General features: G+C 35.1%; 1 protein-coding gene across 2 annotated transcripts; it reads left to right on the plus strand.

Moving 5' to 3' along the window:
* The first annotated feature begins 3,077 nt into the window (after positions 1 to 3,077).
* Positions 3,078 to 11,414, plus strand: LOC114338772 (cell surface glycoprotein 1). 2 transcript variants are annotated; one of them, XM_050653953.1, is made up of 4 exons: positions 3,078 to 3,228; positions 7,569 to 9,224; positions 9,279 to 10,417; positions 11,180 to 11,414. In XM_050653953.1, exons 1-4 carry the CDS (start codon positions 3,177 to 3,179, stop codon positions 11,366 to 11,368), a joined length of 3,036 nt encoding a protein of 1,011 aa, XP_050509910.1. In that variant the 5' UTR covers positions 3,078 to 3,176; the 3' UTR covers positions 11,369 to 11,414. The 2 variants fall into 2 exon arrangements, with proteins under 2 accessions (XP_050509910.1, XP_028145188.2); XM_028289387.2 differs by having other exon boundaries at positions 7,569 to 10,417.
* Positions 11,415 to 13,311: the final 1,897 nt, after the last annotated feature.

Consider the following 13,311-nt stretch of genomic DNA (forward strand, 5'->3'; position numbering starts at 1 on the left):
CAGCATGGAGCAAAAAAAGGAATAAATTCGTTATTTCATAAACCGGCGACATTAAGGAAAAATCCCGAAACAAATCGATTTTTATTTTTAGATTGTGATATTTAAGCATATACAAGGTGTCCAGAAACTCTACCGACAAACGAAGATAGGAGATTCTTCAGATAATTTTAAGATAATTTAACTCAATTCACTTAGTCCGAAAATGCTTCCTAAGGGAGCTAGAGCTCTTTGAAGATGGCGTCTTGTAATTAGTTTTTCTTAAATACCTCCAGAATGCTTCTATTTAGAAAAACAAAAATTGGTACGCGTATTTATCTTCAAGATATAAATCTAATCCATCTATTGCAAATTTCTAGTACCGATCATAGGCGTCCGTTTTAGGTAGGGCAACGGTTATTTTATCGCATAACTTTTTTATCTTTAACTTTTATGCATTTCTGATACTGGATTATTAAATTGTGAAGTATTCTAGTACTAAAAGGTACTCTTGTTTTAAATCGGTAGGACACACCGTTTTCTAGAAAAATCGATTTGAAAATTTTTCGCTTTATGAATTAAAAAAAAAATTCAAAAAAAAAACTGTTTAGAAAGACGAAAACTGGTACATTTATTTCTATTCCAGAGATAAATCGATTTAATTAATTTCGAATTTCTAGTACTGGTCATAGGCGTCCGTTTTGGGTAGGTCATCTGTTATTTTATAGCATACCTTTCTTGTCTTGAATTTTTGAGCATTTTTGACACTAGATTATTAAATTATGAAGTATTCGAGTACTAAAAGTTACTCTTACTTTATGCTGCTAAATTACTTCGTTTTTTGTTGAAAAGTTCTTTAAATTTTTTTTCAAATTCTAAAAACGAAAAACTTTCAAATCGATTTTTCTAGAAAAGGGTGTGTCCTACCGACTTAAAAAAATAGTACCTTTTAGTACTAGAATACCTCACAATTTAATAATCCGGTGTCAGAAATGCATAAAAGTTAAGGACAAAAAAGTTATGCGATAAAATACCCAAAACGGACGCCTATGACCGGTACTAGAAATTTGCAATGGATGGAATCAATTCATCTCTGAAAAGTAAATACGCATGCCAATTTTCGTTTTTCTAAATAGAAGCGTTCTAGAGGTATTTAAGAAAAACTAATTTCATGACGCCATCTTCAAAGAGCTCTAGCTCCCTTAAGACGCATTTTCGGACTAGGTGAATTGGGCTGAATTATCTTAAAATTATCTAAGGAATCTCCTGTCTTCGTTTGTCGGTAGAGTTTCTGGACACCCTGTATATCACACGCCTGACATCATCTATCTCGGCGTGATGACGTAATCGATAATTTTTTTAAATGAGAATAGGGGTCTTGTGCTAGCTCATTTGAAAGGCTATTCAATTCTCTATTCAGTAACGTAACCATTAACATAATTATTTATACAGGGTGTCCAAAAACAATTTTTTAAATTAAATTAATTGACAACAAAAGAAGAATCTATGTAATTTATTTAATACAAAATACTTTTTACTGTTATCAGAAAACAAAAAAAAATGTTTATTTGAAAAATAAACATTGCTTTTCGCTTAAATTCAATGTTTAAGCCATTTAATTTAAGCGAAAAGCAATGTTAATTTTTCGAATAAACATTTTTTCCTGTTTTCTGACAGTAGTAAATGTATTTTGAATTAAATAAATTACATACACTATTTTTTTTGGTCAATTAATTTAATATAAAAAAATTGTTTTTGTACACCCTGGACAAATAACGATGTTAATGTTTATATTACTGAATAGAGAATTAAATAACCTTTTAAATCAGCTAGCACACGGCCTCTGTTGTCATTTAAAAAAAATCTCGATTACGTCATCACGCCCAGAAAGATGACCTCACGCGTGTGATATATATGCCAAAATATCATAATTTAAAAATAAAAATCCTTGGGATTTTTCCGTAAAGTCGCCGGTTTAGGAAATAACGAATTTATTCCTTTCATTTGCACCATACTATAGCAAAGTTAGAATTTATAAAACTTTTATCAGACATGTCATGACCTATCGCAGCGTTTCCCAACCGGTGGGTCGCGACCCACTAGTGGGTCGCTGGCGGATTTCAGGTGGGTCGCGGCGGGACTCTTACAGTAGCTGAATAAGGTACATAATATATCATCATGTGTGAGGGATGGGTCGCGAATATGGAAAAACATCAGAACGTGGGTCGCCAGACATAAAAGGTTGGGAACCACTGACCTATCGCATTGAATCAAGAGAAGACACCAATAAAACGAAAAGCATGCTACGAACAGACAAAATGAAGACACTAAGGCAATAGCAGGGAAGACAAGAAGAGATAGAATAGGAAACAACATCATCAGGGAACAATGTGGCGTGCGAGATGTAGTCAGATGGAGCAGGCAAAGACGAAGAGAATGGTTCAGTCATGTAAAAAGAATGGAGGAGTACAGACTACAAAGAAATGCGCTAGAAGGAAAACCAGCAGACAAGCGTCCACCGGAGAGACCACCAAAAAGATGGAGAGATAGATGGCAGTCTACCTCTCAAGAAATACTTCAACCTCTCAACAAGTATACAACATCAACATCTACCACAAGTATAAGAAGAAGAAGAAGAAGAAGAACAAAATCAATTATTTTGTTTCTAATTAAATCAAAGTAATTTAACATAAGTTCATTTTGGTTCAATTTAGTCTTCTTGCAAAGCCTCTTTGATAGCGGGTAAACCCAGAAACACTTATCAGACGATGGCAAGAGACTCAAATTGATTCAAAACGAAACCGTCTATTTTTATTTTAATCTCTTTATGTTTCGTATCTCTTATTGCCTTTTTGGCAATTTTATTTTTGTTGTTAAATAGTTATTGGGCCCTTGTGTATTTAATATTTTATTTCCAAGCTAAATGTAGTTATTTTTGGTGATTATGCGTAGTTTCAAATTTTCCTACTCCCTCGTTCATAAAAATGTGTTATAAATCATGATTAAATTTATTTTGAATTACAATAATCCAATTCATGTTCCTAGGAAAATTAATACAAAATACTTATAAATCTTCATCTACGAAAAATTAAAACTATAATCCGGCAAGGCAAGATAAGAAAAAATAATAAAATTAGTGTATATAAAAGATATCTATTTTATAGTTGTTCACAAAGGCAATTCAAAAACATAATAACAAAATGTTGCAGATATTTTTGCTTTTTGCCTTGTTTTTCCATGCTCATTCAAAACGTAAGTAATAAAATACATATTATAAAATAGTTATATAGTTGTGAGACTTGTTTGATAGCTTATATTACATTTCTTGTTTTCTATTTAAATCTCCTGTGTCTGTACTTTTTACCTTTGGACTAATAATTCGCTTAGTACTTTGTCGAATGCTCTCTCAAAATTAATGTAACAAATGTGTATCTATGCATCTTTAGGCTACACATTAGAAGCAAACTACGACTCTCTGGATCCCCAGTCCTGAATCCATCTGACTATGGTCGATGCCTTCTATTCCGTTTATCTTTACATTGCTCTTTTAACTATTCTTTATTTTGCACGTATAATTCTGTTTTATTTATTTATCCACTTTTCTATACGTCTGGTTACCTATGTTTTTGAGTTGACGTCTTTCTTCCATCAAACCTTTCCTCCGTCATTGTTTTTGTTTGTTGGTGTCAGGGCTTCTTTTTGACTTTTCTTTATTTCTGTCTTCATTAAGAACCAGTTAACATGTTGAGATATATTTTGGAGAATTTATTCTTTCACATTCATTAATCTTCTTCTTCCTGCTTGGCCTTCCTACACTCCTTCGGCCGTTTGGTGATCTGTCTCGTGCTATGTTTACAAGTCTTCCTTCTCTTTCCACCAGTATTTTCATCCTTGTGGACAAACATGTGGACATTCATTAATCGACTATTGATTTTATTTGTCAGCCGTTGTTTTATGAGTGAACCCCTTAATTTTCTAGTATTAGTCCAGGAACCGAAGCTTTTCACCTCGCAATTTTTACACAATGGATCGATTTGTTTGAAAATTCGAGAGTAAATAGTGGATAGTCCAAGGATCAAAATATATATGATACCGAAAGACGCTTTTAACATATGGGTGGTTGCCACCCCATCTCGGGGGTGGAAATTTTTTATTAAATTTTGACAAAAGTTGATAAAAACGTTCAGTCTAAGCAAAAAATGTTTCATAAATTTTTTTGGTAAAATTAATAGTTTTCAATTTATTCGCTATCGAAAGTGTTAGTTTTACAGAATATATCGAAAAAATCAATGTTTTTCGATATACTCGTTTAGGATTCACTCAATTTTTGCAGTAGAAAATTTTTTTCAACCCAAGTCTTTGGGAATTAAATAACCTACAATTTCGTATTTAAATATTTTTTTCGTATCTCTGATGCTAATCTTTTTATTCTGAAGAAAATGGCATTTTTTACCAAACTACAAAAATTCGTGATTCCCTTTTAACTCCAGTTTTTTAAAACTAATCATTCTTAGCCAGTCAAACTTCTAGAATCTATTAATAATACATAAATAAAAAATAATGAATAAGGCTAATGGCTAAAAATACCGCTAACTTGCATTATTCTGTTTCGAATTGGATGTCTCCTTTTTTTTTCAAAAAAAAATTGATTTTTTAGCCATAACTTTTTTAAAAACAAAAGATGTAGATCTTTGAAACATACTCAGTGATCAAAAGATCCAAAGTTACTGGTTTGGACGACCAGTCGTATTTATTTTTGGATATATATTTTTGGACGACTGTCAGATTGGGCGTAGATTTACGCTCCTGCTATGTCTATGTCTCGAATGTTGTTTTTTGATTGGAATGTGTCTGAAGATATTCAACCTCTCATCTTCACTGATGAGCCCAGAGAGGTTGAAGAGGGCAAAACACATTTCTAAGAACTGGTGTTTGGATCTTTGATTCTATTCAAAAAATTTTTCCCAGCCCGAAGTAGTGGATGTGTGAATTATTCGTAAGGGGATTTTTCCGCATTCTCTATTTCATTTGTTTGTTTCATAACTTTTTTATTTTTTATCTTAGAAAGTTTGGTGAAAAAGAATTTTGTAGGTTTTTGCAAGATCTACAAGTTTATTGATATTAAATTTTTCTAAAATCCTCAGTCGCAAAAAGATGTGACTTTGAAAGGGTTGGTAAAGGTGGTTTTTGCATGTTATTACAAGGTTTAACTGTCAATAGCTCACTTAATTTTTGCCGTTGAAAAAATTTATGCAAACCAGTTTTTTGGAAATTAAATAAGCTACAATTTCATATTTAAACATTTTTTCATGTCTCTGATGCTAATCTTTCTATTCTGAAGAAAAGGCCATTTTTTTCCAAACTACAAAAATTTGTTATTCGCTTTTAACTCCATTTTTTTTAAAACTAATTATTTTAAGCCGGTCAAATTTCTAAAACCTATTAATAATACATAAGTAAAGAAGACCAAATAAGGTCAATGATTAATTTTAATCAGGGTGGTGATTAGGGGGTTGCTTCCGATAACTTTTTCGCTGAAAAAAAATAGGGACTGGCATTCTTTTCATTATAAGTCACTTAATTTTGGTGCTAGAGACTTTTTTATTTCTGGAGATAGATATTTTTAAATACTTTAAATTAGTTTGAACAAGTTATCCTCGAAAATGCATAGTTTCCCCGTCTTTTGACTTTGAAACTACAATATTTAGCATTTGACGAAGAGCTAACATATAATAAAGTATAGCTCGATTACTATTGGTCTTACAGAAAATTAATAAAAACGGATTTGTTTATTTTTTCAAAAGCTACATTTTTGTTAAGTAAAGTTGTTTTGATAAAACGAAAACTTTTGGAGTTATTAGCAGAAAACTGATTAAAAACATTGTTTTTTTCGATAAAAAACTAACACTTTTCGATAGCCAATAAATCGAAAACTGTTAATTTTATCAAAAAAAAATTATAGAACGTTTTTTCCTTAGAATGAACGTTTTTACCAACCTTTGCGGTCAAAATATAATAAAAAATTTCCACCCCCGGGATGGGGTGGCAACCACCCCCATAGTAAAAGCGCCTTTCGGCAACATATAGATTTTGATACTTGGATTATCCACTACGTATTCTCAAATTTTCAAGCAAATCGCTCCATTCTGTAAAAATTGCGAGGTTTTGTCCTATTTTAAGCTTCATTACTTGGACTATATCGGCTTATGAATCTTTTGTTCTTAGGTTTATTATTTTAATTTTGAGTTTCTTTGAGTGTAATGTTGGTCACTATCGGATTTTAAAATTATCTTGTATTGGCACCGGTGATATGCTTTTGCTTATATAATGATGTTTCTGTATATTTATCTAACTAAAACATAGTCTGTTCGGTTTAAAAAGTGAAGAAGAAGTGAAATTTTTAAAGCTATTCTATTTTCTTCTGCTTCATCTTGTGGAGTAAACATCAAATTTGATATTTCAAACATTCAGAATATTCCGTCTCTCTTTCCAAGACTAAATAAGTCAATAGGTTTAGATGACAAATTATCATTATTCTTTCTATGCTGACTCTACTAATGAAGGTTGGTTATGTTATAACCATTGCAAATTCGTCTATATTTTCTGCTTTTCTCACAAGCGCCTGTGTGTTTAACCTAGTCTAGTCGCAAATATTTTTCAGCCTAGATATTAAATTTGTAGTCTACTAGGACTCCTTTTTCATTCGATTTCACCATTCTTAATCAGCTGTAACAACTCGCAGTTATCATTTCTAAGTATTTGCCCCAAAATTTCTCTGTCTCTCTCTCCATTCTGTACAACACCATTTCGTTCGTAATATGATCGGCCATGGTATTTTTAAAATTCTCCTAAAAAGCCACATCTCAAAAGCTTTCATCTTTCTCATTAAGTTACCATTAACAATCCAAGCTCCGGCATCATAATGAAGAATGGAGTGGATATATTATAACATTTTGCCATCCGGTATCGGATTTGCAGATTGAGTCTTTGGTTTCTTCATCTTCAAAGAGTCATCTTCACAAACACTGCTCTTGATTGCCCTATTCTTCATCTAATTTCTGATTTCGAATTTAGATCTTCAGTAATCCAGATAAATTATCATTTATCAGACTGCTTCTTCTTCTGGTTCATATCCGTTTCGGATGTTGAAAATCATATTGGCAATCATAACCTTGCTCGCTGCGGCTCGAAACAGTTCCATTGATGTTTTCTTAAACTATGTTCTCAAATTTCGCAGCCATGATATTCTACTTCTACCAAGTCCCCGCTTTCCTTTGACTTTATCTCTATAAATCTTTACCTTTATAAAGGGCCTAATCTGTATAAGTTTTATCCACTGTTGGAATTTTAAGCAACTATGTTAATTTTGTCCATCATTTTAAAGGTTCATACCATGGTATTTTTTTGTGGTTCAGCTGTTAAGCAGTTATTGATGCTATTTTAAATATCGAATACATTCTGAGATGTAGCCCTTAAATATATCATCTTTTATCTTTATGTAGCCATCTTTTATACCTTTTATAAGGGATTTTTCATTAATTTATTTTTAAATCTAACTTATATTTGTAAATACATACGTATATATCTTTTAGCAACATACTGTCCATTGGGTTCCTACTTTGAACATGCAACTGATTGTACCAAGTTTTATCAATGCGCACCCTATGGCGCCCAAGAGATGAACTGCGCTCCAGGTACTGTATTTGATCCCGAAATTTCGGTTTGCAATTGGCCTCGACCAGGTTTATGTGAAAAAAAGACTACAGAAATTACACTAAATCCAGAGATGTCTACAAGTTTTTCAGAAGAACCAACAAGAATTTCAACAACAATAAAACCACCAAGTACTTCTAATATAATAGAAGAAGAAAGTACTACTGCAGACACTACAATTGCATCTGCAGAAACAAATAATGCTGAAATATCTACAGAAATTGTTTCTCAAAAACCTGAAACTGAAGAGCCAGTAACTGATACTCAAGGACCAGAAAACCCAACAACTGATTCTGAAGAAACTGAAGAGCCTGTATCTAATATCCCTAATAGTACAGATCGATCTGAAAATCAATCTACTGATACTGAAGAACCAGCAGAAAGTACTGAAAAACCAGCAGCCAGTGCTGAAGAACCAGCAGCCAGTACCGAAGGACCACAAGTGAATAGTGAAGAACCAGCTGCCAGTACTGAAGAACCAGCAGTGAGTCCTGAACAATCATCAACAAGTAGTAAAGCACCAGAAGTTTCAACTGATCTCACTGAAGAACCGGTAGCGACTGATTCCGAGCCTGAAACTGATGAACCGGTAACAGATACTCCAGCACCAGAACCTTCAACAAATATTTCTGAAGAATCTGAAGAGCCTTCATCGAAGACTCCTAATAGTACAGAAGGACCAGATAATCAATCTACTGATACTGAAAAACCAGCACCCAGTACTGAAGAACCAGTAGTGAGTACCGAAGAACTAGCAGTGAGTACTGAACAACCAGCAGCCAGTACTGAAGAACCAGTAGTGAGTAGTGAAGAACCAGCAGCCAGTACTGTAGGACCACAAGTGAGTAGTGAAGAACCAGCTGCCAGTACTGAAGAACAAGCAGTGAGTCCTGAACAATCATCAACAAGTAGTAAAGCAACAGAAGTTTCAACTGATCTTACTGAAGAACCGGTAACAACTGATTCCAAGCCTGAAACTGATGAACCGGTAACAGATACTCCAGCACCAGTACCTTCAACAAATATTTCTGAAGAATCTGAAGAGCCTTCATCGAAGACTCCTAGTAGTACAGAAGGACCAGATAATCAATCTACTGATACTGAAAAACCAGCACCCAGTACTGAAGAACCAGTAGTGAGTACCGAAGAACTAGCAGTGACTACTGAACAACCAGCAGCCAGTACTGAAGAACCAGTCGTGAGTAGTGAAGAACCAGCTGCTAGTACTAAAGAACCAGCAGTGAGTCCTGAACAATCATCAACGAGTAGTAAAGCACCAGAAGTTTCAACTGATCTCACTGAAGAACCGATAGCGACTGATTCCGAGCCTGAAACTGATGAACCGGTAACTGATACTTTAGCACCAGAATCTTCAACCAATATTTCCGAAGAATCTGAAGAGCCTTCATCCAATATTCCTAATAGTACAGAGGAATCTGAAAATCAATCTACTAATACTGAAGAACCAGCAGAAAGTACTGAAGAACCAGCAACCATTACTGAAGAACCAGCAGCCTCTACTGAAGAACCAGTAGTGAGTAGTGAAGAACCAGCTGCAAGTACTGAAGCGCCAGCAGTGAGTCCTGAACAATCATCAACAAGTAGTAAAGCACCAGAAGATTCAACTGATCTGACTGAAGCACCGGTAGCGACTGATTCCGAGAAGCCTGATACTGATGAACCAGTAACTGATACTGCAGCACCAGAAACTTCAACATATATTTCCGAAGAATCTGAAGAGCCTTCATCCAAGACACCTAATAGTACAGAGGGATCAGATAATCAATCTACGGACACTGAGGAACCAGCAGCAAGTACTGAAGAACCAGTAGTGAGCACTGAAGTCCCAGCAGTGAGTCCTGAACAATCATCAACGACTAGTAAAGCACCAGAAGTTTCAACTGATCTGACTGAAGAACCGGTAGCGACTGATTCCGAGCGTGAAACTGATAAACCGGTAACTGATACTCCAGCACCAGAACATTCAACAAATATTTCTGAAGAATCTGAAGAGCCTTCATCCAATACGCTGAATAGTACAGAGGGATCAGATAATCAATCTGCTGATACTGAACAACCAGCAGTCAGTACTGACGAACCAGCAGCTAGTACTGAAGAACCAGTAGTGAGCACTGAAGAACCAGAAGTGAGTACTGAAGACCCAGCAGTGAGTCCTGAACAATCATCAACGACCAGTAAAGCACCAGAAGTTTCAACTGATCTGACTGAAGAACCGCTAGCAACTGATTCCGAGAAGCCTGATACTGATGAACCAGTAACTGATACTGCAGCACCAGAACCTTCAACAGATATCTCCGAAGAATCTGAAGAGCCCTCATCCAAGGCTCCTAATAGTACAGAGGGATCAGATAATCGATCTACGGACACTGAAGAACCAGCAGCTAGTACTGAAGAACCAGTAGTGAGCACTGAAGAACCAGTAGTGAGTACTGAAGGATCGTTAGCGAGTAGTGAAGCAGCAGAAGATTCAACTGATCTGAATGAATCATCTACAGTGACTGAGTCTCAGGAGCATGAAACTGAAGAAAAAGCCACAGCCACTGAGTCACCACAAAAACCAACTACAGCCGAAGAGGCTGTGTCCAATGATCCTAGTAGTACAGAATCCCCGAAAGATTCCAGTGAAACCAATGATACGGATATACCAGAAGAAAAGGTCACAGAGACAACTGAAGTACCAGAGAAGATAACTACAGAGTCCGAAAAGGTAATACTGAATATTCTACATAATGCAAAATTACAAAAAAAAATCCAATAAATATTTCTTCCAAATCTTTTGAAAATGTGATAATTTTGTAGGTTTGTTTGTTGTGTTTGGGGATTATTGTCTTTGATGTCAATATCCATTCGTAATCATTGTCAAGTTATATGGTCATGTTTTTATTCTAATTCTACAAAAATAAATAATAATTATGTAGTTGTTTTCTTTGTTATATTAGTACTGTATTGTTTTTTAAATTTTTTATGTTTGGGTACTTTTTTATAAGTATATTCTTTCTATTGTTTTTATATATCTTTCACTATAATTTTGGATAATATAGATTAGGATACTTTACTATTGTCAAAAGGATATTTGTAGATATATAATAGTTATTTTATCCTTAGTACTTGGCTATCGAAGTTTAGATTCATGCGATGCCTATAAGAGGCCATAGTTGTAACAATTTCATCCATACATCGTTTGGAATTACACTAATGATTAATGTAAATTTAATATAATTTCATAAAATTTGAAGGGTTTATACTCAAGTATTTTTGGTGGATCAGCATGTGATTAAACTGTACTAGCACTGATGATGATATTTTTATATCGGAAACGTTTTGTCATGTGATGTCGATCTTGAAGGGATTTTAATAAAATGATATACCTTTCATAAATGATTTTCAATAAAAATTTTTCATCTATAATTATTTTTTTCAATCAAATTAAAAAAATATTGCTCATGTTATACTTTTTATTATTTTTTAGGATCCTCTAAATATTTGCAGGGAGCGTCCCGATGAAATATTTATTAACAACAACCCTTATAACTGTTCCCAATACATAATGTGCAATAATGGTAATGGTGTAGTCTACAGCTGCACTAATAATCAATTCTACAATCCTACAACAAGAAGTTGTAGTAAATTCCAAAATGATAGCTGTTCCCTAAAATAACATGTAGTTAAATATTATACACAATAAATTTAATAAGACTTTGAAATTGTTTTCTTTTAGCAAATTTAATTTTTATTCACATTTTAGATCTCTCTCTTGTCGTTTTCCCATTACTGAGGATCAATAATAATAATAATAATAATAATAATTTCTTGCTTTTTCTAATGATATTAGCATGCACTTCGGACTAGACAAGTGCCGTATCTTAAATATAGTCAGAGGAAAAGTACAGCCTGGAGGATTCGATATGCAAAATGGCCAGAACATCGTGGCCATGGGTGAAAACGATATGTATAAATATCTTGGAGTAAAGCAAGCGCGAAGATTTGACCATAAACAAATGAAAACAGAGATAACTACTGAGTTTATACGAAGGGTAAAACAGCTGCTTCGCTCACACCTTAATAGTAGAAATTTGTTTAAGGCACTAAACACCTACGCATGTTCCGCGCTTAGCTATTCATTTGGCATTGTTAAGCGGACAAAAACGGACATAGAAAATATTCAGCGGAAAGTAAGAACGCACCTCACAAAGGCACAAAAACACCATCCAAAAAGTGCAGTAGAAAGAACGACATTACCACGGAATTTAGGAGGAAGAGGACTTATGGATATAGGTGAGCAATTAGACAAAAAAATTGCTAATTTAAGATCTTATTTTCAGATGCAGGCTGAAACATCTACTTTACATCGCGCTATCTGCGCAGTAGATGACACAACACCGATAAAACTGAGGGAAGCAGAACTGCGCATAAACCACCTTACTAAGGACGAAAAAGTGCGCGCCTGGATGGGTAAACCTCTGCACGGGCGACATCCCAATGAGGTCAGCCAAGATTATGTCGACAATATAGCGTCGAACTACTGGTTGACATCAGGAAAGATGTTCCCTGAAACGGAGGGTTCATTACTGGCCATTCAGGATCAGGTTATACCAACCAGAAATTACCTGAAATATGTCATCAAAGACCCTCATGTTCAAAACGACAGATGCCGATATGGATGTCAAGCCCAAGAAACCATCCAACATCTTACAGGGGGCTGCCAGGCATTTGCTGCAACTGAGTACAAGGAACGGCATGGCGCAGTGGGAAAAATCCTTCATCAGGAGATAGCTATCAAGCTGGGACTTCTCCAAACCGACCATCTCCCATATTATCAATACGTCCCTGAGAGTATGCTTGAGGATGGCAACTACAAGCTATACTGGGACCGCACTGTGCTCACAGACCAAACAGTGGAGCACTACTCGCAACGGCCAGATGTGTACGAAAATTTTTGGGAGATACACCTGCATACCAAGTCACCTAGGGATCGATAACACGGAAAGAGTCCCACCAGAGCTCAATCCTTTTGATTCCGTAAGTATCTGGGATGAGTCAATTTTCCCCTTAGAGGGAGTGTGAGCCGTATGGCTAAATCTGGATTTCTTGCAATATTCCTAACAATTTGTTTTCATTGGTCTCTATCTTAAGCTGCTCTAAGAGCTTGGCAGAATGAGTTTCCAGCTGAATTCTTAATTTGGTCAGACCATCTAGTTTCTAGTTGGTCCTCTTGATCTTTTCTCCGAAACGTTTCCAGAAACAATTAATCTCTCCAAACTATCGTCACCTCTGTGAACCACGTGACCGAAGAAATGCAGAATTTGTTATAGACATATTGTGGACAGCCTTTTTTTTAATTTCGAGCTGGTATAGAATGCAATCGTTTGTCCTATGAGCTGTCCAAGGTATGAGGCGCTTTCTTCTTCAGCACCACAGCTTAAAGGCATCAATTTTTTGGCGCTTGCGTGAGCGTATAGTCCAAGTCTCTGCTCCATATTGAAATATTGAGAATACAAGGGCATTCACCAGTCTCATCTTTATATTTTGTGAGATAGATTTGTCTTTCCAAACTTTAGTTAGGCGACTCATCGCATTTTTTGCCATACCAATACGTCTCAG

The sequence above is a fragment of the Diabrotica virgifera genome, chromosome 6 (assembly GCF_917563875.1).
Source record: "Diabrotica virgifera virgifera chromosome 6, PGI_DIABVI_V3a".
Classification (NCBI taxonomy): Eukaryota; Metazoa; Arthropoda; class Insecta; order Coleoptera; family Chrysomelidae; genus Diabrotica; species Diabrotica virgifera.

Excerpts from the sequence above, each read along its gene's own strand:
- LOC114338772 (XM_028289387.2), top strand. The coding sequence starts at position 3,177 with ATGTTGCAGATATTTTTGCTTTTTGCCTTGTTTTTCCATGCTCATTCA. Across the intron at positions 3,229-7,568 it reads TTTCCATGCTCATTCAAAAC|CAACATACTGTCCATTGGGT; the intron begins GTAAGTAATAAA and ends TATATCTTTTAG. Across the intron at positions 10,418-11,179 it reads TAACTACAGAGTCCGAAAAG|GATCCTCTAAATATTTGCAG; the intron begins GTAATACTGAAT and ends ATTATTTTTTAG.